General features: G+C 35.1%; 1 protein-coding gene across 1 annotated transcript in view; it reads right to left on the bottom strand.

Annotated features, from left to right (window-relative positions):
* The window catches only part of Bltp1 (bridge-like lipid transfer protein family member 1), a 199,791-nt gene that overhangs the window by 119,262 nt on the left and 54,267 nt on the right, over positions 1–26,262 (bottom strand). Inside the window, exons 20-32 of the mRNA XM_050138326.1 lie at positions 19,925–20,152; positions 19,064–19,201; positions 15,708–15,887; positions 14,552–14,680; positions 12,891–13,010; positions 11,346–11,626; positions 10,431–10,681; positions 9,685–9,943; positions 6,825–7,662; positions 4,750–4,820; positions 4,041–4,214; positions 1,893–2,013; positions 721–867 (exon numbers count right to left, since the gene is read on the bottom strand). Coding sequence (XP_049994283.1) covers positions 721–867; positions 1,893–2,013; positions 4,041–4,214; positions 4,750–4,820; positions 6,825–7,662; positions 9,685–9,943; positions 10,431–10,681; positions 11,346–11,626; positions 12,891–13,010; positions 14,552–14,680; positions 15,708–15,887; positions 19,064–19,201; positions 19,925–20,152 — 2,937 coding nt within the window. The remainder of the gene's footprint in view (positions 1–720; positions 868–1,892; positions 2,014–4,040; positions 4,215–4,749; positions 4,821–6,824; positions 7,663–9,684; positions 9,944–10,430; positions 10,682–11,345; positions 11,627–12,890; positions 13,011–14,551; positions 14,681–15,707; positions 15,888–19,063; positions 19,202–19,924; positions 20,153–26,262) is intronic.

Genomic DNA, 26,262 nt, shown 5'->3' with positions numbered 1-26,262 from the left:
ATATATATATATATATATACACACATATATATATCTTAAAAAGAACATGAATTGAGTAGATAGCACGGTGGTGGGGAGCAATCTGGGATAAATTAGGGAAGCAAAAAAATATGATCGAAATATACAAATGAAAAAGATTTTTCCAATAAAAAATAACACTAAAACAACAACAACAAAGAAATCAAACTAGCCAAAATCCCAGCGTAGATAGGGGCTCAACAAAATCCTAGCCCTAATCTGACAGGTTCTAGTTAACTGACAAGCTGCCATGGAAGTGTCAGCTTTCAAGAATATAGCCCCTGATAGTTGTGAACACACTGACAGAACTAACTGTTGGCTCAGTGGGTTTAAAAAGGGCAGACACATGAAATCTGGAAGGAAAGGTAGTAGTGCAGGATGGAGAGGAGTTCAAGGAGAAGGAACTGAGGAAGACTTGTTTAAAACACAGTATATGCATGCATGCATGAAATTCTCAAACAAAAAAATCCACAATTTAATTTTTATTGGATGGATATGAAACATTTTATTAAATATTTACTAAGAGTCTGCTATAGTAAGCTACTTATATAGTAAATTTACATTAGATCATCAAGGAAAAAGAATATATTATTTGATACTGCAAAGTATTTGACTAATATATTCCCTTTGAAAGTAAAAGATAAAACATATCAAATATGCTCTCCTATATCAGGGAAATGTTTCTGAAAAGCTTAATATTACCTTTGGTATGCTCACATTAGCCTGCAGACCTTTAATTGTCACATTATCTTGCTTTGTTGTAACATTTGTCTGAATTTGTCCCTGGTTAGTTGTTCCTATTACAGGTTGCTCAGTTTTTGTTCCTCGAACATCTTGCTTAGGGGACAACTGAAAGGATTGAGTAGAAATTATTCTCCAGACATTTCGTAGGTTATATAGCATCCACACCACCATGTGTATTCACTATATTGTTACACTTCCCCAGTCTACATGACATCAACTATCCTAAAACACAATCTTGAAATTCAAGCAAAAGCTGGCAAATAGACCAGCTTGTCATTCTGAAAAAATACTATTTAATAAAATTAAATCCACCTATAGAGAAACAAAGATGGCAATAGTATATATTTATAATGTTATTACTATTATTATTAATTTTAGGCAAGCTGAATTCTACAGTCTTGAAGGCTGACTTTATTTCTGCCAACTGGCTCCTTATTGACAGGGAATAATTCAAATTTCCTTTTTTAATACTGTTCTTACTGCTCTACCCTAACTAACTGAATGTAGCACATGAAGGCCAACATAGCATGAGTAATAATGAGTTCGCCAGAAATACTCAGGCTCACTTTCACATCTACTTGGTACTAATCCACATGTGATATAGAATCATCAAAGAGCACCACACTGTGACTGCTAAGCAACTGGTGTCACAGCCAGAATAACAGCAAAAGTGTCACAGGAGAGAGTGTTACTCAAGTCACTGAGGTAAACAAGAAACAACATAAAAATAAAAGGAAGTTAAAAACATGTGTACTTTTGGTTCTTAAAACACTAAAATATTAATGCTAAAGAATGTTTACCACAGGGATGGAGAAATGCTTAGCATTTATGGACATATACTGATCTTTCTGAGTATCACAAATTTAAAACAAATTAATCTTAAAAATGTTTTCACCACTTAAGGACAAGGCTTGCTTAAAAATATTTAGAACTAAGCTACTTTCAAAATAAAAGAAAAAAATAAAGCTATGATTTTTAAGTAGTACTACTTAATCCACAGTAGTTATTTGTGATACATTTCAATTGAACTTATTGATAAAATTTGAAACATTCAAGTTTTCCAAGTTGGCATATTCTGACACATGGTGAATATTCAACTTGTTATGCCCATTGAATCAAAAACTTCTTACATTTTCTGAGAAGGTAGTCTTACTATTTTGGACAGCTTCTCTAAGGACTTTGGTGTGAAGATCATCTACAATTGCAGCTGGGTGCCGGGTACTAGCACAATGAACCATAGCTTCAATATATCTGATGAAAGAAAAAGAACAATGAAAAATTAAAATTTCATTTACTATTATACCAGGCAGTGAAACTTACCACCATCTGAATATTTACAGTTCTTCAATACAGAAATGCAAAATCCTCAATTATATCTTCAGAAATTTTACAGGGAAAATGTTACTGAAATTTTTAGACCTACCATCAATCCCAAAACCCTGAGATTGGGCAGGAACATTTGCCCCCACCACAAACAACGTTCAACATTTTCTACAGACTTCCACCTTACACTAATATCTGAAACTTGGTTTTTTAATTTATTCTTGCCTGATATATAAAAACATTAGGATTGTACATACTAACAAGTTACTGTCTAGATACGTCTCATTTATTAAAGGAGAAAACTTTAAAAATCCCTTCTTCTGTGCACATCAGAGCTTCTAACCTTAACTCAGTACCAGTCAATCAACATTCCTCTGCCCTTTCTCTCTCCAACTGGACTCTCGTAATCACTATTCTACCATTAAAAGACTAAACTGTTTCAGATTCATATGAAGTAATTCATGTAAAATTTGTCTCTGCCTGGCTTATCTGATTTAACCTATTAACATTCAGTTCCATTCACATTGTCACAAATTACAGAATTCAATTGTCTTATGGCTAAACACCATTCCATAATGCAAATGTAACAAATGCTGTCAGTTAGTGGACATGGATCATTTCCATTCTTAGTTACTGTAAAGAGTGTTGGTGCACATGGAGGGAAGATGTTTCTTCAACATACTACTTTTGTTTTCTTTGCATATATACCCACTAATCGGGTTGCTGAATCATAGCAGTGGTGTCTTTTGCTTGTGAGGAACCTCAATATAGAGCTGTATTAACCTACATTTCCATAAACAATGTACAACAGTCCCTTTTCCTTTTTATAATGGTCATTCTTGCTGGGGTGAGGCAATATCTCACTATAGTTTTAATTGGCATTTCCTCAGGGATTAGTCATTTTTTTCATATACCTGTTGGCATTTATACGTCAATGCTGAGAAATGTCTACTTAGGTCTACTATCTATATTTAATTTTTTAAAATATTGCTAATAGATTTTTGGTATTCCTAATATATTCTAAATATCCACCCTTTGTCAGATGTTTGATTTATAAATATCTTCTCCAATTCTGTGAACTGTCTCGTGTCTGCTAAAACTTTTAATCTGTTACAATACCATTTACCTATTTTATTTATTTATTTTGCTGCTATGATTTCACCCCCACCTCCATACAACCCCCACAAGTGAAGAATTCTTGTACATTTTAATGTCCTAAAGTCTCTCCACTGTCCATTTTGTGTGTGGGGAGGGGCAGTTTAATATTACTGGTATTCTACTTAGGTTGTTAATACATTCTGAGTCAGTATTTTTGTTTTCTGAGACAGGATCTTGGTTTGTAGTTACCCATATTGGCATCGAGCTCATGATTCTCCTTTAGCCTCCCAAGTGCTGTGCACAAAGACATGTGCCACCATGTCTTTGAGTTATTTTTAAACCAGTAAATCTTTAAGAATCTCCTAGACAATTTCCTAAATTCATCATTAGTATGACACTTTACAAGAATCTTGACAATTTATCAGAGAATACTATGTACTCCAGTAAAAGGAGTATTTTCATGAGAACTGTCCTGAGTCTCTTCTGAACTTCTTTATTTTCTACACAATTTGCATTCTATTTTGTTTCACTTTGGATTTTATTTGTCTCAATTTTATCTCCTTAAATAGACTACACACACCTCGCAGCACACAATAATTATTTTCCTTTTAGCTCTTCAATTAACTAGGAAGAATATGAAATAATTACTTCACAAGTATTTGATTGTTTTATGTTTGTTAGTCCAAATTTAAAAGACAAAATATATTGTAACTATTATAACAATGCCAATATATTTACCTTGTATTTTTACTGAAAACAACTAGTTAATAAACTCTTAAATGAACACTACCACATTTTCACATATCGTGTAAAATATGTCACTTTATAAAGCAGTAGTTCTATTTTTAGACAAATACCTGTCTAAGGCTTCAGCCACCAGTGGAGTCAGAACCACATCAACAGTTCCTTTTACTTCAACAATGGCTGTTGTCTTGGTCTGAGCAACAGGCTGGTCCAGGGTCCACTCTTCTGTTAATGTTTCATCATCTGTATTATCAACAATTTTCTTGTCTAATGGAGTATATGGTGTGCTATACAGTTTAACCAGAAAAGCAAATATTTAAAAGAATGTAAACAACAAGTTGGAACTTCTTTAAAGTACATAAACATTTAAAATACATTTATTTCAATGAAAAAATCTCACAGAGTAATATTTCACATCTCAAAAGCAGGCCAAATGAGGTACTAAAATGCAAAATGGCCAAAGATGCCAATTATATCACATGACAAAAAATATTTTCATATGTTTATTTACTTGATAGTCCTGTCCTAAAATGTGCAAACATATTTATCTACTCCTACACAAAAAAATATTGGGGTAATTTATTCTTAAAGTAGGCTTAAAATCAAGTACAAAATGGCTATTACTCAGAATAAACTCTACTAATCTCATAATCAAGAAGGAGTATGACTTTGGGCTTTAAAAATGCAATTTTAAGGCACCTCTACTCCTACCTGCTTGAAGACTAAGGCAGGAAGATTCCTTTAGTCCCCGAATTCAAAGTCATGCTGGATAACATAGTAAGATGCTGTGTCTAAAAGTTAAAATAAGACAAAAAATCTTACTTTGAAGTTGATCCTGAAAGTTGCATCCCTCTGTCTAGCAAGGAATTAGCAGTGAGTCCCTGTTTGATGACCTAGAATAGAATAAAATGTTGTTTATAGTCTAAAATTTTAATTATTTCTTCTTATGATAAGCAATATTTGTGAATATTCAAAGTACATGCTATTGTAATCTTAACATATTCAATATAAATATTTACAGAAAACATTTAATGGGTAATTGTAGATGGAAGTTTCTGGCCTGCTTGTTACCACAGCCATTCAGTTCCAACAAAATACAAAGACGCTTATATTAATTAGAAACTGTTTGTCCTATTAGCTTAGGCTTATTATTAACTAGCTCTTACAACTTAAATTAATTCATAATTCTTATTTATGTTTAGCCATGTGGCTTGGTACCATTTCTCAGTGCAGCATTTCCATCTTGCTTCCTCTGCATCTGGGTGGCATCTGCAAACTGAGCTTTTCCTCTTCCCAGAAGTCTCCTAGTCTGGTCGCCCCACATATACTTCCTGCCTGGCTACTGGCCAATCAATGTTTTATTAAACCCATAGGAGTGACAAATCTTTATAGGGTACAACAGCAGGTAACTTTGTACATTATTCAAGTGACAGAGTTGTGAGGGTAGAATGAGAATGATAGATGACTGAAACAGGAATTTCAAATGTCTTTCCTCCTTGAGTTCTTTTTTAAACTGAGTTAGTTCTTTCTGAAGCTGATTTCAGTTTTCTCCTAGTATAAAACTATAAGACACAATGAAACATCAACCACACACATGAAAGTCTAGATGACCATTGTCTTTGCCTGTAATCCAGAGGCCCTAACTCTGATTCTCATCCTCAATGATTCCTCCTTCTTCAATTTTCAGTTAAAATACTATGCCATGGGCTGGGGAAAATGGTTCAATGGAAAAATACTTGCTGCATGATCTGAGTTTGTGTCCCTAGCACCTATGTAATAAGATGAGCATGGAAGCTTGTGCCTACACAGCCCTAATGATGAGTGTAGTGGAAGACAGGCAGATCCTGGAAGTTCAATGGCCAACTAGTCTATCCAAAAAGGCAATCTCCAAGTTCAGTGAGACATCTACCCTCAAAAATATGATGGAGAAAAATGTAGTACACACATACACACACAAAAAAGATTAGCAAACACTGTTCATTAGGTCCACAGACTTTATATACCTTTAACATCATAAAACTTTGTCTTATAGTACACTGTTTAAAGATAAGAATTTTCATACTGACTATTATGACTAAATATATTTTGAAATGTTTCTGACTTTTCTAAAATCATTTAAGAAACGACATTCACACTAAATTATCATTAACTGAGTTGAACTGGAAATTCCAGAAAAAGCTATGGACCAAGAGAAAATTATTCCAAATCATTATTCAAATAATTCCAGAATCTTATTTTTTTAAATATCTTTTTAATTATGTGTATATCTATGACTGTGTGTATGTATGCATGAGTAAGGTGACTGTGAAGGACAAAAGAAACCTGAATCCCCAAGAGCTGGAGTTACAGGTGGTTGTGAGTCAACCATGGGTGCTGAAAATAGAAATCTAGTCTTCTAGAATATTATGCACTCTTAACCACTAAGCCAGCTCTCTAGTCTCCAAAATCTTTTGTTATTTTGGTTTTTCAAGACAGGGTTTCTCCATAGTTTTTTTGGTTCTTGTCCTGGAACTAGCTCTTGTAGACCAGGCTGGCCTTGAACTGAGTGCTGAAATTAAAGGTGTGTGTCACCATCACCCAGCCCAAATTCTTATTTTTAAAACACAGGAAATGTATGAACTCACAGAGGAGATTTGATCCTAATCTTAGGAGTACTGGAAATGTAGATTAGCTTACATGTTAATTTACTACATTAACAATATGAAATCTTAAGCCATCTTCAATTCAATTCGTTTAAATTTATAATACTCATAAAAAACCCTGTAACCTAACTATTAAACAGAGTTAACATTTGCAACAGAAAGTCTATATTTTAGAAAGATAGCTAAAATGACTCAGTAGTTCTGAAAACTTTACTATATAAGTATGTTAATAGGAAATAATGATTTGATTTGTACCTTAAATGTCGGAACAGAAAGTTGTTCAAATGATGATGAGCTTTCTTCGCTGGTTGGAGTATCTAGGTCAAGGGGGCGATGCAATGAGGACTTGGAGGTTCTTTTGTTGGTAGGATGTTTAACAGACCAGTTAATTACCTGAAACTGAGTAAGGTAAGTCTGATAGCAACTCATCACAGGCTGTTGAGACATGATCTGCTCAGTCTCTCCTGTTTTCTCACCTTCCACAATGTACAGATGTTCTATGACTTCATCTTCACCACCTAATGCAGAAACAAAGGAAGCCTGGGAAGGGTGAGTTTTGAATGGAAGAGTTCGAGGATCTGTAATGCTTTCTCCATGGACAGTAAGTGGTCCTTCTACACTGTGATATATGGAACCCCTGCTGTAGTCAATCTGTTGCATTTGCTTTTTCTTCTTTTTTCTACCAGGGTAAGTTCCAGGACCTTCATCACTGCTAATGGGCTCAAACTCTTCAGCTGCAGAGAAGTAGGCTTCACTATCAGCCATTGACATACTGGAATCCATTGACCGATACTGATGAAATGAATTAGAGTCAGCTGATGGTGTGTATGGGAATGAACCAAAACTTCTCCTCTGTTTTGGTGAGTCTAGCACATTCTCATCACTTCGAGAGACATCGCTACTAAACTGGACTCCAACTGTAACAGGCTGTTTGTCTCCATAAAAAGCAGCAGTGAGGCTCTTAGTACTACCAAGTCGGGTGGAACACACAGAGGCTTGCCGCTTCAAAGGAGATCTAAGAGGAGACTGTCCTACTGACTTGTCTTGGGTGTTAGGAGATACAGGACTGGTTCCTGAAATTTCTGTAGGAATACTAAAACAGAGAGGAAAACTGTTTTGATTTTCAGCCCACAAACAATTTAAATATAAAGTACTTATAAAATCAATTTAGTAATTTAGTAAAAAGTTACAAATAAAAGAAAATCTAGAATTATACATTAAAATATTGATTTAAAACAGCAAAATATTACATGAGTTCATATTCCCCATAAAGCTAAAAAGAAGAAAATAGAACTATAAAACCAAAACAAAGCATCTTAAAAATTTAAAGAAGACAAGGAACAATAGCACATTTATAGGGGTTTTTTTTCTTTCCACATCTTCTAAAAGCTTATCCAGCAATATACACTTAAAAGTGTTGTTAAAGTCAAGGGAAAGACTGAGGACTAGAGAGATAAGTCAGGGTTTTTTTAAATTTATTTATTTATTAATTAATTAAAGATTTCTGTCTCTTCCCCACCACCGCCTCCCCTTTCCCTCCCCCTCCCCCAATCAAGTCCCCCTCCCTCGTCAGCCCAAAGAGCAATCAGGGTTCCCTGCCCTGTGGGAAGTCCAAGGACCTCCCACCTCCATCCAGGTCTAGTAAGGTGAGCATCCAAACTGCCTAGGCTCCCACAAAACCAATAGGTGCAGTAGGATCAAAAACCCATTGCCATTGTTCTTGGGGTCTCAGGAGTCCTCATTGTCCGCTATGTTCAGCGAAACCGGTTTTAACCCAGGCTTTTTCAGACCCAGGCCAGCTGGCCTTGGTGAGTTCCCGATAGGACATCCCCATTGTCTCAGTGTGTGGGTGCCCCCCTCGTGGTCCTGAGTTCCTTGCTCGTGCTCTCTCTCCTGGTACTCCTGATTTTTTGTGGAGAAAGGGGTACACTCATCCATTGCTGGTGGGAATGCAAACTTGTGCAACCACTCTGGAAAGCAGTGTTTCGGTTTCTCAGGAAATTCGGGATCAACCTACCCATGGACCCAGCAATACCACTCTTGGGAATATACCCAAGAGAGGCCTTATCATACAACAAAAGTATATGCTCTACCATGTTCATAGCAGCATTGTTTGTAATAGCCAGAACCTGGAAACAACCTAGATGCCCTTCAAATGAAGAATGGATGAAGAAAGTATGGATAAGTCAGGGTTTAAGAGTGCTTTCTGCTCTTGCACAAGACCTGGCACCCCCTTGAGAGCTAACAGCTGCCTGTGACTCAAGTTTCGGAGGACTTTGTACCCTTTTCTGAACTCCAGAGGCTACTACACAGATGGGTACAAACAGACTCACACAGGCAAACATATACACATACATACATATATTTATACACACACACACACACACCTACCCAACTCTATCAGCTGTATTCCTCTAGAGTAGTGGTTCTCAACCTGTGGGTCGCAAACCTTTGGAAAGCCTCTATCTCCAAAATATTTACATTATTATTCGTAACAGTAGCAAAATAATAGTTAAGTAGAAAAAAAATAATTTTATGGTTGAGGGTCACCACAGCATGAGGAACTATATTAAAGGGTCACAGCATCAAGAAGATTGAGAACCACTGCTATAAAAAGCTATACTAAAACTATCATTTTAATGACTCTGAACTGAAGGTCTCTATGAAGCATCCAAACAGAAATATCAAGGTACCTAGGCTGGAGGGACAAAGATTTTTACTATAGTTTTTACATTTGAAAGATGTCAAGCAAGGATAATTCAAAAGAAGGAGTGTTCAACTGTTAATATGATTACAAGATCAAAAATTTGATAAATTAATTTGATAAGAAGATCAAAAAATGTTCAACAAATAAGAAGGACAGTATATGAATAATAACAAAAATTCACTGAGTGGTAGAATAAGAAATATTTTCATTATAAATACATCATTGCATTTTCTAATAGCTGCAAAGAAAATATTAATTTTATTTGGAAAGACAAACTGACATAAATATATGTTCAAGAAATAAAATATAAAATGAGTGCGTAGCGAGGAAAAAAGTTTCTTGTGCTAGTATTTTTAAGTAATTATAATCCAGTCATCATCAAATTTCTAAGTCTATCTGAATACTAACCTTGCTTGGCCATCATCTCTTTTGGTACCATGTAAGAAATCTTTCTGAACCAAGTGGTCATCAGCAACAGAAGAGGGACTTTCCTTCTCACCAGCCAGTAAGGGCTGCACAGCACTTGAGCTGCTATTCTCCTCTGAGGAAGAGGATGAACTGTGGGACCGTAAGGGCACCTGAAGACTAAGGTGCTGAGCTTTCCTCTCGACTTCTATTCCCACTGATTTGTTTTCCCATTCCTTCCTCTTCGTACCATTCACATTACCTAAACAAATAAAATGTGGACTAAATGATTGCAAACATTTTTGAAGGAATATATGAAAAATATAGCAATTTACTATAACTACATTTTAAAATATTGTTCTTTTTTAAAAAGCACAAGTGTCTAACTTCACATAGTAACATGTTACACATTACAAAAAGTTGTCTACAAAATTCTCGATCCACAGTCTATAATACGTAAATTTTAGTTTTTTCTTCTTTAATCTTCACAGGAAAAGCTACCCACTATCATTTTCAACTGTAGAAGTCTGAATAGTACACTTACTTTGACCCTACGTCAACACCCTCAATAAAAGAAATACTACATTTTTCTGGCTTTGAGTTACTTGCAAAATGAATAGATTATTTTAACCCCTATCTGTAACAGTACTCAAAAGAATCATTTATACTGAATAAAGTAGCAGCACTCTCTCAGAATGGCACAGTGACAAAAAAAGGTCAGCTCTAGATAAACAACACATTTTTATTACCATCTACGGTTTTAGGGATTTCTTTAGTAATGATCCACTCTCCAGGCTGCAGCAAAGACTGGCCGTAATACATATCAGATTCCGCAGTTATGTTTGAAAATGCAGAGCTACTGGAAGGTGTCAGCTCTTCAAGTTTGAAGAAATCTAGGCCAGTTACTGTGCCACCAAAGAATCTGCAACCACCAAGACAGCCACACTTGTTTCTGCACTTCTTATTCTTTAAGGTGTCATCTGGCCACAAAAACCATAACCTAAACAGAACCCAAAATAAAACAACATAGAAGAGACCTCATTAACATTTAAAAAAGATAAAATAAAAATGGCATATTAACTCAACTGTTAATATATATGAAAGTCAAAGTAAATACAAGTAATCACTTAGTAGTGCAGTATATCTTTTTAATCAATCTAACTTTCAAAACAGAACACAGCTGTATAACAGCAAGAAAAATGAAAATAAGAATAATAAGAGGCTCCGGCAATTGTTTTAAAAGGTATAATCATTCCTTAAAAGCTAATGAAACCACGTGTAAGTGTTCTTACTCATCCCTGAAATTTTGAAGATCTGCCAAAAGATTTTTTTGCAGTACATAATGGTGTGATGGCTTCTAGAGATGATAAACAAAAAAAAGGAAAAAAAAGAAGAGTGTCTCATAAAATATTGTCTGGAAACCATAATTTAAAGTGTACCCATGTTAAAATACATAGTATAGATTTCCAAAACCACACCATCACTACAGAACTTCAAATTATTTATCAGGTCTTTGTGCATTAACCAAGGTATAGGAGTAAAATCACAGTAAGTGTTTATTTAAAATATTTTAATCCACTCAAACTGTACAATTTTCTTTAAAATTATCAAGTAATTTTCAATGGAAGCTAATATCACCACTCTTTAAAAAGACTTTCACCCACCTTTTAGTTCTGGCATCGTGAGTTTCCAAGAAATGTCTTTGTGCCTCATGTTTAGAATGGTGATCAGCAGCTAGTGCAATATCAACTGTTATAAGACCTAAGTTGGCTGACCCAGCTTCCAGCCAGTAGGCTCTCCGTAGCACTGCTGGCTGAAGTCCAATTCTGCAGTTATTTAATTGTTCAATATACTGTCTCACTTGAAAGTCCTGAATTGCAGCACTTATTCCTTCCCCAACTGACTGGTTGTGGAGGTTACAATTTGCAACCCGAATTGCACCCATCTAAAGTTGAATTAGAAAATGAAACAAAGCTGTAATTTCAGTATTTTTAAGTATCTTAGCATAAACTACAGAACTGGTGACTACTTTAAAAAAGTAAAAGGCAGGTGGAAGGAACTGAAAGAATAAGGGAGAAAGGGGGAAATTAGCAGGAAGGGTTGGTGAGGTGGCTTAGTGGGGAAGGGAGTTTACCACCAATTATGAGCACCTGAGCTGAAACCCCACAACCAAATGATAGAAAGAAGTAAATCCTACAAACTGTCCTCTGATTTTCAACACAAGCACCTAGGCATTGAGCAGGTATATACACCCCAGAACGCACACTAAACAGATTTTTAAAATGTAAGAAAAAAAATCTGTTTAAAGCAGGGCTGGCAAGAATGGCAAAGTGGGGAAGGAACACAGGCTAGCAGGCCTGGAGTTGGGTCCCAGAACTCGTATGGTCAAAGAAGGGAACTAACTCCTAAGAGTTTTCCTCTGACCTACCTATACACATCTAAATAGGTAAATGGTTTCTAAAGAGCAGACGCACATAGAGTAGCATAACTACAAAGGAATAAGAGAAGACTAAGTATTGAGAGTATTAAATAATAATGAAACCCCAGGAACATAGCAGGACTTTATTTTAAAAAGTAAAAGCAATTCATAAAGCAGAGGGGATAAGCAAATGCTTTTAGAAGACAACGAGGAAATATAAAAGGCTAAAAACAACAGGTATTCAAAACAAAAACGTTTTATAATTATTTACTGAGTGAGTGGGAAAGGGAGAGGGTGAGAGTGAAGGAAGGAGGGAGGACACACTACTACCGCATGTTGTGGAATACACATGGAAGTCTGAAGACAACTTCATGGAAATTGGTTCTCTCCTCCTACCATGCTAAGACAAGATCTCTCTTATTTCTGCTACTACTCTGCAATTCTAACTGGCCTGCAAGCTTCTGGGCAGTCCTACCTACTGTACCATAGGCGTACTGAGAGCACAGTCGTGTGCCACAGCATTCAGCTTTTTAAGTGATTCAAAGAATTGTCTTTCTAAAAAATACATACCATGGGTATAAATACAACCTGCTATTTGAATCAATGTTACAGTAATTCATAGGCAGAAAGTGGTAAGCACACTAACAGAAACAATACTTCAAGAGAACATAAAGAAAAAAGTATGAATAGCCTATGAGATGACACAGTCCTAATATTTCAAGAGATGGAAACTTGGTTTAGTAAAAAGAAAAAGAAAAATAATTACCCTGGCTAAGAAACAAATAGTTACCTTTATATTTGTAGCACAACCATGTTCAACAATATAAATATCAGCTCCATCTACTGCTAAACGAGTCATGGTGTATTTTAAATCATCTGATGTTGGACAAGGCCCAGGAATACAACTCAACTAAAATTTTAAAAAAGGTAGTCCAATTATTAAATCATTATTTTGACAGCAGGTAAATCTCATTATTTAAGTAAAATTCTTGTTACATGTTAATTTCTTACTCAAGTAAGTTTCATTCTTTTATAAGGATAACTGAAATGATAAGATATCAAATTAACCAAGTAAAAATCCAGCCTTATGTAACCATGTACAAATTTCAAAAGTGGCAAATTTCTCAATCTCGCTATTTCTCTGACTACATTATATGTATGTATATATTATACACAGTATATACTATATTGTATATATAATACTTACTATTGAGACTCAAAATGTATCAGAGTAAACTGATGAAATAAAAATATCACAAGATCATATAAAGCCGCACAGGACTTTACTAGTATAAGATTTCTGGTATAAGATTTCCATATAAAAATCACATGCACAGGCACACATGTCACATATCCATATTTTCTTACCATGCATGAAAAAATAAACTTTGAATATTTTCATACTTAATAGACACAAACCAAAAAGCATGCGAGGCATACTGGTAGCACAGCCAAAAGAGGCATATCAGTAGTTGTATAAGGGCAAGAGCTGACTGAAAGAAAAAACAAATTTTCTAAGGTATAAAATGTTCTGTATTTGCACAGGTGGTAAAAACTACACACATATATACAACATTTGTAAAACTTACATTGTACAACTTAAAGAGTGAATATAACACACGTAAATTATGGCTCAATAAACCTGATTAATAAAAACTTTAACAACACAAACACTTTGCTGTTTGATTTTTGTGGGACATTGCTGCTTTTTTAACATAAAATTTTAGTGATTCATAAATACAATTTACATGGTAAAAGAACATAAAGGGAAGCACTATTAGAAAAAGAAATATTTAGTTATTAACATCTTATCTGCCACAAAACAATGGTTATTTTCCTTGTTTGAAACTGCCATGATTTCTCAGTTTTCTGAAGTGTGTATATTTCCAAAACCAGGAGCACATGGCTCTCTCAAACTCACACAGGGCGTGTAGTGACATAACACTAAAAAAAGTGTGCATTTTACTGTCACCATAAACAGTCTGTAGAGGCTCCTATCTACACCCTATAACCCTTGTGGAGATGCTAATATAACCTTAACTGAAGGCAACACAGTATTCTGAAGAGAACATGCAATCTGGGGTGTTAGATATTGACAAATGCCCATACTAAAAGTATGTTTTGGGATACTGTGTGAATCGAGTTACATAAGGCATTTACTTGGTCTTATTGCTTCACTTTCAAAATATATATATATATGCACAGCTAAACTACAGATGGATAGTATCATAGTGCAATGAGATATGAATCTTAAGAGTAAAAATGCAAAGTAATAAAAAATTGTTTTCATGTGACCTCATTCTAGATACAACTAAATGGCTATAAATTTACAAAATCATTTATTCAAATTAGTGAGCTATTTATTAACTTCAAGGCTATGTTCATTTGATTTAAAGCTAAGCCTAAAACGCAAAAATGGTTATAACATCACCAGCAAGCTTGTTAACTTACCTTGGATTCACAGACCCGACGATCAATTCCATGCTGGCATATTATTACTGACTTTGGCCTTTCCAGTTCATATTCCCGACATACCACATGAAAAACAAACGTCTGCCCCCATTCTAAGAGACATGCCAGCTACAGATAATAACAGGTGTTAATACTATTAGCATCCTAAACAAGTGTCAGTATCAAAAGCTTATGAAGTCTAAAATGACCTGAAATAACTCAAAATTTTATAACTGCTACTTAATAAATACTGGCTATCCAATGATTTTCTATGTTGAGACCATTTATAAACTTTCTGCTTTTCATTTGTGAATGTCAATACATTGTTAAATGAAAATCAATTTCAACTAAAATATCCACTTCAGCAACTTCTAAAGTAAATACTTTTTAAATCAAGGGTTATACTTCTAATTGTCTAAAGCTAACTCGATCCATTTCATAAGTAATTGCAGAAAAGGGCACTAAAACCTCATAATAATAAAGATTTAATTTTGAAAAATCTAATTGTCTATGATAACATTTATTTTCAATTTTAAAAAACTAGGTACTTTGATGATTAAAGCATTTCTGTTTATTTAATAGCTTCAGTGAATAGAATAATTCTTCAGATTGTATAATTTATTAGAGTTGTTAACAATAAACACATTGAGCGATGGGTACACATCATGTCATTCTAAAATACATAATTTCAGAAATTAGGCTATATGAACTTTACATTTAAAACAAAGAATACAATAAACCTAAAATTACCTATGAATTAAAATAATGTGGCTCCCATATAAGAAAAGCCCAAGTGATAAGCACTGTTCTATAAGTAATATATTTTAAAGCTAAATTAGCTTTAGCTTTACTATTACAGCATATTTAGCTTCCAATATTAGAGCATCGTTTTACCTCACATAAAGTCTAAAATTCATGTGCTAAGTAGAATTACATATTAGTCAATTATATATGGCTCAGAAAAGTAAAACTTGCCAACGACTTGCCTATTGGTATGTTCTGAGAGTCAAGAATGGCTCCCATTAGCATGGCACTACTGGAATGCAATGAACATGGCATACAGCAATTCTTAGGAAGGTGAGTAAGGAAACAAAGGAGATGGCAGGAGACAGTACTGTGAGAATGAACCTATGGAGACAGCAGTGGGAGAACCTACCTGTGGTGCTGTGACTTTAGCTGTAAGGTTTCCAGCCTGCACATCAATCAGCCATGCGTATTCTAAAGAGTCACTTCCTAAGGGAAGACCTTCTGCTGAGAACATTGCATGTGCTCTCAGCTGGAGACCTGACAAATTGATGTGGCCTTCCCTGAGTACTTCATCCACAGGTGGTCGCTGCTGAAAACAATAAGAAGTCCAAGAAAACACACTGCAATTTCTAGCTGCTTTACCTGCCCCCACCCCCGATATTTACTTTATAAAAATTTATAAAATTATGCTCTCTGGAAAGTAAGACTTCATAATTAACCTTAGGCATTTTGTGTTTAGCTGATACAGTATCTATGGAGCCCACCACAAGGAAAAGTACTAAATCCTGAAAGTATGCAGCTCTCAGGCAGGTAGCTGTACATTAATAAAAAAAATTTAGTATCTGACAGGAAAGATAAAAGGTCAATCTTATGGTGAGACTAGGAATCATGATATTAAAATGCTCAAATGAAGAAGAAAACTGAGAAAAGACTATATAATCAAGAATATGGGGACTAAAAGGGGGACCAAGGTTCATACAGATTTTGAGGACTTTATATACTTACAATCAAAAAGCATGTATTTCAGAGAGAAATCTAAGACATTCAGAATTCTAAGCTTTTTAGCTAAGATTATCTAAGACATACTTAGAGAAACAAAGGAAATATTTTTTTAAAAAAAACTGTTTTTTGATACACTGGCTTCAGAAAACATTATTAAGAATATATACAGGCATGGGTGTATTCTAGCCCAATGATAGAATTTTGCCTAGCATACAAACCCTGAGTTTGTTTGCTACCAAGACACACACACACGTTGAAAAATGTCTATACTGGATATGTTTCCAATCTTATCTATCATCTTTTTTTCATTTAGTATCACCTCCTGTAAGAACCTTGCACAGTGTTCTAACATGTACCTTTTATCTTTTTGTTCCCACTCTACCAACAACCAAATAGATCTTTCAAAAATGCAAATATGATCAATTCTTGCCTCCAGACCCTATAACATGACATCAAAGCACTATATACATCTTCTTGTGTACTTTTTATACTTGAAATTATTTATTTTAATTTCAATTTTATCAATTTTATCTTCTCCCCCAAATCACTTGAGTAATAACCATTACTGTTTTGCTCACCAACAATCTCACTTTATCTAACAATGTTACATGAAAAGTAGAAGCTACTAAATAGTTAGACAGAGCTCTTTTGTTGGGGTTTTGTTGGGTCAACAACGAAAATACATTAAAATAATTTACAGATATTTAGAAAACTATTACTACTATGGTTTTTCTTTTGTGTTAGTGTGTAGGTCTTATCATGAAGTTAGTGTTCCTGCCTTACAATACATTTCTGAAAATGTATTTTTTAATATTTATAAAAGATAAGTGCTAAATCTTGTAAGAAATTTTCTAAAGGAAATTTCAAATTATGACTGCAATAGCTAGCTCTTTTTGTACAATTTTAATTTTATATGAACTGTATGACTTTATATAAAATTCAATCTATTCTCTATGCTTTTTTAACTCCTCTAATCAGAAAGAATGCAAGAGAATAGTTAATAAAAGTTTCTACTGGAAAAATCCTCAGGATTTTTGACTTTTCTGATTCATCAAAGTAAGTATTATATTTTAAATGTTATGCTTTGCATTATATTCCATCAAGCTGAATCATAATTCTTAAAAATATAGGCTCACAGTCCTGAAGCCTGAGAATATGACATTATTTTGAAAACACAATTTTTGCAGGTACAATCATGTAGGGGTCCTGCTAGTTGGGGTTTCTGTCCCACCTGGTACCAATAACTTTAAGATGAGGTTGTGAATGGACAATACCATAACCAGTGTTCATACAGAAAGAGAAAAATTAGGACAACTAGATGCACAGTGCACAGGGAGGGTGTCACTGAAAACTGAGGCAGTAATATGAGCAACGCATCTGCAAACTCAGAAATACCAAGGACTGCTGAGAACTCCCAGCACCAAAGAAAAGCCAGGAAGTGGTCCACAGTCTTCAGTGCTAACAGCCCTACTAACTTTATTGTATAGCTTTCGGCAACCAAAACAGACCAGAAATGACCATAAAGTAAAAAGGTGTGTTGCTTCATTTATCGTACTAGCAACCAATATTCACTTCAGAACCTTTATTTTAAAGGATGAGTTAAAAGTAACGCTACGAGGAGTAAATAATGAAAGTTTGAGTGGTTCATCAGTGAGCCTTGGGGGTCACATTGTGAAGCTTTCTATCACAAAAGCACATTAAACAGTCTAAACAAATAAAGAAGAGCTTTCTTACTCTAACAGAATGTGAGCAAAGTAAATAGGCAAGCAAATCTCAAAAGGATGTACACAGTTCCCTTGCCTTTGGGAAGAAATATGAAATCCAAATAATGTAGAAAACAAAACATCAACAGGATTTTTATAACTGCTTTCACATCTCCTTCCCATGAACTATTTTTCTAATTCTCAAATTATATTTTATAATTTCATCTCTATAAACTTGTTGTACTTCAATAATATGGGTTAATGTGAACCTTCATAATGAACTCAACAAACAAAATGGTTTTTTTTAATCTGGTAAAATCTGTGAATGAGGAAATTAAAAACTGAAGCATGATTCTGTAATTTGAAGAAACTAAAAATTCATCTAAGATTCTCAGAATTCCTCATAAGAGATTTTTTCCCCTGTATTAATTTCATCAAGGGTAAGAAGAAACTGAGATGGGTTTCCTTTCCTCTTCACACACATACCCAGAAATAAGCCAGCTGTAGTCACTCACTCATCACAGAAAAGAGGGGCAAGATTTTTCTCAAATTCTACAAGTTAAAGTTTTGTGCAAATGAGATCTCTGTGATGACAGTTCTGTCTTTTCCTTTTGATGGTATTCACATGAATATACACATGATAAAATAATGCCAAACTTTGGAGCACATACCAATGTAATGTGTGAGACTGAACTATAATTGCATAAAAGTCTTATAATATAAAACAATGTGGGTAGAGAAGGATATACATGTGTGTTTTAAATTTGTATGGTACTGGCTAATAGAATTTATTTCCCTTCTATAAACACATCAGAAAGTCATGAACTATTTCATTCCATTTCTAACAGCAAAAGAAGTAAAACATAATTAGGATCACATAAATAGGGAATCACACAAAAGAAAAAAGATGGACTCTTCAAACAACTCTTCTATGTCCACATTCATACAAAACTACTACAGTGAAAATAAAAACATAACCTAAAAAGAACTACATATGGAAGCTAAAACTGTTTTGACCCCATAAGTATTAATAATAAATTGCGTATTATGTTGACATTACCTGATAGTTATCACTGACAAACACATTCAAGGGTGACAGGACAAGTTGCAGCATGGTCTCCCTGAATCCTTTTTTCATTTCAAAACACAGTCTTTCCAAGAATGCTGTTGGACATTCAGGACCATCAGTAGTTCCATGCTACAGTTAAAAAAAAAAAATTCACTATCAAAACAAACTTCAAAAATAAAATTTACCATGATTAAGAGAATTTGATTCCTCAAAAGGAATAAAAGTACATACTAACCAAACTAATTGTCCTGTCCCCTATTTAACAACATAAGAACTATATGACCTGCAGTATAGAAGATGCTCCAGAGTCCCCTCTTCCTTGAATGGCCCTGGCCTGAAGCCCCTGGCTTCTTAGGGAAATATGTCAGGAACAGTCAGCTTCAACAAGTTCAAGAACAAGCTTTGTGAAGCAGAACCAAAACTAAACCAAAACCTATAACACAATTCAACCTCCAGAGTCAAGCCTGAACCTTTCTTGTGGGTGGGGGTGGGGTGGGAGTGGGGTTCCTATGCAGCCAGAATGCCCCAAACTGGTTGTGGTCACATGACAAGAATCTAAGAAAATATAAGGTTCCAGAATAGCCACTAGGTTACTGCAACATCACAGCAAAATGTTCTAAGGTTACACAGCACACGGAAAGAGAAGCTTAAGTGAAAACAAACAAAAAACACAAGTAAAATCATTGATGATCAAATAATTATATAATGAAGAAAAACATAAAGAGATAATTTCAGAAGCTTTTGAATTTAAGTTTTTTTTAATGTGGGTATAACAAAGCACAAATATACAGTGTCCTATGGCAGACAGATAACATAATATACCCCAATATCATTTTTATCTTGAACACTTACCACAGGAAGACGCCCATGAACCTTATACAAATTAACAAGCACTGTAATATCCCAGGGACGCAAGGCAAGTGGATGAATAGATTTGGTTGAACTTTCATTTTCTTTTTTGTCACTGTCCACTCCAACACCGGTCCACCCAGAACTGGAGGATGTTGACAGTGACAGGACAGGGCTTGAGACAGCCTCTTCAAAATCCATGTACATGTCATCTTCTCCAAAGTAGTTTTCCTGTAAATATTTTAAAAGTAAGCTGCCACTAAAAAAGGTATATAATAAATTTTCTACAATTATTATTAAATAAGAAATTATTAATAAGAGATACGATTATAAGCCCTACATTTACACAATATTCATCTTTCTAAACTGCTGTATTTAATTAAAAACATTAGGTCTACTTACATCATATGAAAAAATGTATTTCTCTTAGTAAATAAACATCCTGCATAGAAATATGCAATACAGTAAAGCTCTTTGACAATTTACAAAAATTTAAATCCTCAAAGAGACAACTGAAGGTAAGAAGAGCTCAATTGCTTTCCATCTTTGCTTCTCAGAGTCATGAGACAATGCCAGGGAAATGCTTTGAGCAAAACAGATCCATTTACTGAAAATTAATTTGGCTAAGTTCAATTAGATAAATATATAATTATAGATATTCCAGTTGAAATTTTTATCAGATATTCAAAAGCTCTTAAGAACATCCAGCTTGTATTGTTAATGAAATGCAAACATGCTTTACCAGCAATTATCAAATTTCTTTTCAGATAGTTCACTGATTTTTATTTTATACACAAGTGTTATTATTCTGATTTCCTCAAATTTGCAAATAACATGTTTTGTCTTAAGAAACAAATTCAGTTTTGATTGAAGTTCTTTTTTCCACTGAATAAATTTCCATTTTACCTATTTGATCTGTGAGCATGAAAGAAAAGCTGTTAAGTATTATCACTGTTATATTGTTAAATATGAGAACCGAGTCGGCATTTTGGCATATGTACTACGATTACTGACAACTTTATTTTATGACTAGGTTATAAACATCAGGCCGCAGCACCTTTTCCTAGGAAAGGATATTTTTTAAGCTTATACAAAACAGAAACACTAAAATTAAAATCCTACTGTTATCTAGTGCTGTCCACTTCTAAATAATACAGATGCAACTAAAATCTTGATAATTGTCCTCATAAATCAGAAATAGAAACAAATTGAGGCAAAAAGTTATATTTATATAACACTGTTATATCTTAATTCCAACATTAAATTCACATATATGCATGTGTACTACATGTGTGTAATATATGAATAAATGGTGTATGCACATGCAGAGGCCAGAGAAGGGTGTCAGGTGTCTTCTTATCCTTTGAGAACACAACCTCACTGAACTGCAGAAGCACCATTCAACTAGGCTGGCTGGCCAGTATGTTTCCCTGATCTACTTGCCTCTGACCCACAACACTAGTGTTATAAGCACACACAACTGCACATGACTTTATATGAGTGCTTATGATTGCAAAGCAAGTTCTTCTACCCACTGAGCCATTTCTCTGGGGAAAGAGAAGGAGATGGGGGTGGGAGGGAGAAAGAAGAGAGAGAGAGAGAGACAGAGAGAGAGAGAGAGAGAGAGAGAGAGAGAGAGAGAGAGAGAGAGAGAGAGAATAGAAAAAAGAAAGATGACAGAGAAAGAAAAAAGAGGAACGGAGAGAAAAAGAGAAAGAAAAAAGAGAACAAAAGAGAAAGAGGGAAGGGAGGGGAGAGAGGGGAGAAGAGAATGAATCAAAGAAAGGAAGAGAGAGAAGAAAGAAAAAAGACAGAGAGAGACACAGAGAGAAAAAATAGACAAAAAGAGAAAGAAATAGAGAAAGGACAAAAGAAAGGAAAAAAGGAAGGAAAGAGAAGAAAGGAAAGAAGGAAGATGAATATGTTTATTGATCAAACTCAATCCAAACCATTCTGTTTTTAAAAACACACACCATTCATTTCTTGGAGACAGGTTCAGCAGGTATGTGGCAGGCATAGAGTCCAAACAAGTATGAAGCAGATAAAAATCCTTCAGGTCATTTTATCTGTAAACAGCTTTCTGACCCAAACATCTGAGCCAACTACAAACCAACCAACCAACCAACCAACCAACCAACCAACCAACCAACCATCCAACCAACCAACCAACTAGCCAGCCAACCAACAGTTTTACACAGTTATAATGCATGAACCCGAACAACCACTAGCACAGCATAATAACTCTGATGGGGGCAGTAGTGGCACGTGTACCTCAGTGGTAACCAATAGCTCTCTAACTAGACTTAAGGCCTGCTCAACAAGAGTGAAACCATACGTGGTACTTGAAACCTAGCTAATTATTCAGTGCTGCAAAGTCATGAATATTGTAAAGAAAATCTACAGCTACTACTAAACCAGAACAATACCTAAAAAATCTAAACATTTGTCCTTAGACCCACAGGTAAGTGTACTCTTCACCCTTCATCTAGGAAACTTGGCTTTGCAACTGATAAAGACCACTACAGAAAACCACAATTGATCAAAATACAGAGTTGTGAGTCCCAAGAAGTACATCTGCTAACACTCTCCCACCTAAGGTTAAGAGAACACTGAGTAAGGAGGGAAGAAATATTGTAAGGACCATAAGATCAGGGAGTCTGCTGTGAGACTGTGTCTCCCAGTAATGCCAGAAACCACACCCAAGTCTCACCAACTTGATTGCCTGAAATGAGCTAAACATGGACAACACAAATGAGCATGCCAAAGACAGGAAAGGCCCACGAGAGACCTCAATCCTATAAAAAGAACTACAGGCAACTAAGGAATGCTGAGAGCAGAAGAAATTGTCTTCTCCAAGGAAGGACACTTGATTGATCATATTTAGAAATATATATAAATACACATACGCAAACAATAACAATTAGTGAAATAAAAGGCCATGAATTTGGAAAACAATGAGTAATACTGGGATGGTTTGTAGTGAGAAAAGGACAGGTACAAAGGTTTATTATAATCCTGGAGAGAGAGAAAGCCAATTATGTTGGCTCATACAGTAATCTTAAGTACTTAGGAGATGGAGGCAAGAAGACTGCTGTGAGCTCAAATCCAGCTTAGGCTACAAGAGAAGTTCAAGGACAGCCCGGTCTATAAGAGCTAGTTCCAGGATAGGCTCCAAAGCTACAGAGAAACCCTATCTCAAAAAACCAAAAGAACAACATCAGCAGAAAAATTACACCAAAAGGAAGCAGTTCTAGATTCAATCTTCATTCATTCATTCATTCATTCATTCATTTACTTAAAACTTATTAATTTGGTTTATTCTGAGATAAATTACTTTCTGTTTGTAGAATATAGCTCAAAAGAAATCATAGCTAATTATGCTCAAATATTGAGTGATTCTTCTGTTTTATTAGTTACAATATATTAAAGTATGTCTCTCCTTCTTTTACTCCTTTAGTTTCTATCCCACTAGCAACTAGTACTAACTGGATGGCTGCATGTAGAAGAATGCAAATAGATCCGTATCTTTCAATCTGTACAACACTCAACTCCAAATAACTCAAGGACCTCAACATAAGGTCAGATACCCTGAATCTAATAGAAGAGAATGTAGCGAATGTAGGATACTCATTTGTATAGGAAAAGATTTTCTGAACAGGGCACTGGAAGTACAAGCACTAAGACAAATAATTAATTAATGGAACCTTATGAAATTGAAAAGTTTATGTATAGAAAAAAGAAACCATCAGAATGGGAAAAGGTCTTTACCAATTGCAAATATGATGGAGGCTTAGTATTATAAAGAACTATAAAAGCTGAAAATCAAGAAAACAACTCAATTTAAAAATGGGTACAAAGCTAAACAGTTCTCATGTATGAAACATAAATGGCTGAGAAACACTTTAAACATGTTCAACATCCTTTAGCCATCAGGGAAATGGAAATTAAAACTATTTGAGATTTCATCTTATAGCAGTCAGCATGACCAAAATGAATAAAACAAATAACAGTTCATGCTAGTGAGGATGTGGGATAAGGGCCCAATCATCCATTACTGGTGGGAATGCTAATTTGTACAACCACTATGGAAATTAGCATGGTGGTTATTAACGAAGCTGAGAATAGATCTACCTCAAGATTCAGCTATACTACTCTTGAGCATACACCCAGAGAGCTCAACATCCTTCTAGAGAGACACTTGTTCATTCATGTCCACTGCTGCTCTATTAATAAAAGCCAGAAACTGGAAAAGCATAGGTATCCATAAAAATGTGTGAGTAAATTGGGAGCATGGGAACTTTGGGGGAGGGTTGAAAATGTAGAAAAAATGTAGAGCTCAATAAAAATCAATAAAAAAAGAAAAACAAACAAAACAAAAAATGTGTGGTGAGCCCACAAGTATTATACTTAGTAAAAGTACAGCTGATAGACCACTAGAAAAATTCACAAATAATATAATATTGTGAAGAATCCATTTTGCAGAGCTGTGGGAACATCTATATTTTGGATAAGTCGCTGTTAATTCTATATAAATCTTGTGGAATCACGACATTTCTCCTTTCTGTATTATCCCAGCAGTGTAAACCTGACTTTGCTGTAGGACAATTGGATACCTTCCCTCACACCATGAAGCCCTGGTGTGAAAGCATTCACTCAGTCAAACCTTGTTCTCATAGCCAAAATTTACATAAAACTAGTCCGCACAATTTACTTTACTGACAGCACTCACTGATAAGAAAGGAGCCCTAAACAGGAGGCAGTATGTCTGCTCTAACAGAAACTCAGAAAGGTGTAATCTACTGGTCTTCAGCTCTTAACAAACTACAGATATTCTGTGTTTATCCTTCGCCTTGGTTTCAGTTAACATAGTAAAGGAAATTAACTGTTTATACAGGAAAAAGTACTGAGTCTCTAATACTTGTGGTTCAGAGAGAAAAATTCTCACTTGGGCATCTAGCTGGAGTACCAAAAGAGATTCCCTTTAACTCAACCAGTAAAAGGCTAATGCAAATCAAGCCATTAGGTCACTATGGTTACCAATGCTGTGTTCCAAGCCTTCTGAGAGCTTTACAGTCATAACCCCTCTGAGACATAAGGTGCCTCCTTGTCTGATCCACCCCACAGGTTTTGGTTGGTTTTTTTTTTTGTTTTTTGTTTTTTTTTTTTGGTTTTTTTTTTTTTTTGGTTTTTCGAGACAGGGTTTCTCTGTGGCTTTGAAGCCTGTCCTGGAACTAGCTCTGTAGACCAGGCTGGTCTCGAACTCACAGAGATCCGCCTGCCTCTGCCTCCCGAGTGCTGGGATTAAAGGCGTGCGCCACCACCGCCCGGCTCACCCCACAGGTTTTGTTTGTTTGTTTGTGACTCTGAAAATGCATGCTTGATACTACTGTTACAGCCTATGAAATTGCTAACTTGTCTGTATGCCTATATAAACTGAAAGCTTTGAAGAGAACAGTCCCTTTTCCCCCTTCTTCTTCCTTTCCTTCTCCCAAGGAATAAATAAACATGCAGGATTCCTTTCCCCAGCCAGTTTTCACCTGCCCTGGCAAATCTTTCTGGACTCTGAAAGAGTTAATGGGTTTAACCTCAAAATAAACCTCAATAAGAAAATATTGAAAGGATAAGAAAATGTGATAAATTTACACAACAAAACAGTATTCACCTGTGTTTCTTGTATTTTTACTTTTTCTTTTCATTTCTAGTTTTGTTCTTTGTTTTTTTGAAAGAGACAAAGAGAAAGAAAGTTATGTTTGTAGAGAGGTAGGGAGGATCTAAGAGGAGCTCAGGGAGGGCAAAACATGAAAAAAAATTTAATAAAAAAAACCTTGGTTAGAGTTACCCCGAGATACTTTATGCTGTTTGTGGCTATTGTGAAAGGTGAAGCTTCTCTGATTTCCCTCTCTGCTTCCATATCCTTTGTGTATAAGAAGGCGAATGATTTTTTGGAGTTGAGGAAGTGAAAGATCTATTTGACAAGAACTTTAAAGCATTGAAGAAAGAAATTGATGAGGATACCAGAAAATGGAAGGACCTCCCTTGCTCTTGGATTGGGAGGATCAACATAGTAAAAATGGCAATTCTACCAAAGGCAATTTATAGATTCAATGCAATTCCCATCAAGGTCCCATCAAAATTCTTCACGGATCTTGAGAGGACAATAATCAATTTTATATGGAAAAATAAAAAACCCAGGATAGCCAAAACAATCCTATACAATAAAGGATCTTCTGGAGGCATTACCATCCCTGACTTCAAACTCTATCACAGAGCTACAGTAATGAAAACAGTGTGGTATTGGCATAAAAACAGAGAAGTCGACCAATGGAATCGCATAGAAGACC

The sequence above is a fragment of the Alexandromys fortis genome, unplaced genomic scaffold (genome assembly GCF_014885135.2).
Source record: "Alexandromys fortis isolate MF-2015 unplaced genomic scaffold, M_Fortis_MF-2015_v1.1 scaffold_15, whole genome shotgun sequence".
Lineage (NCBI taxonomy): Eukaryota > Metazoa > Chordata > Mammalia > Rodentia > Cricetidae > Alexandromys > Alexandromys fortis.
This window is presented reverse-complemented; position numbering and strand designations above follow the sequence as displayed.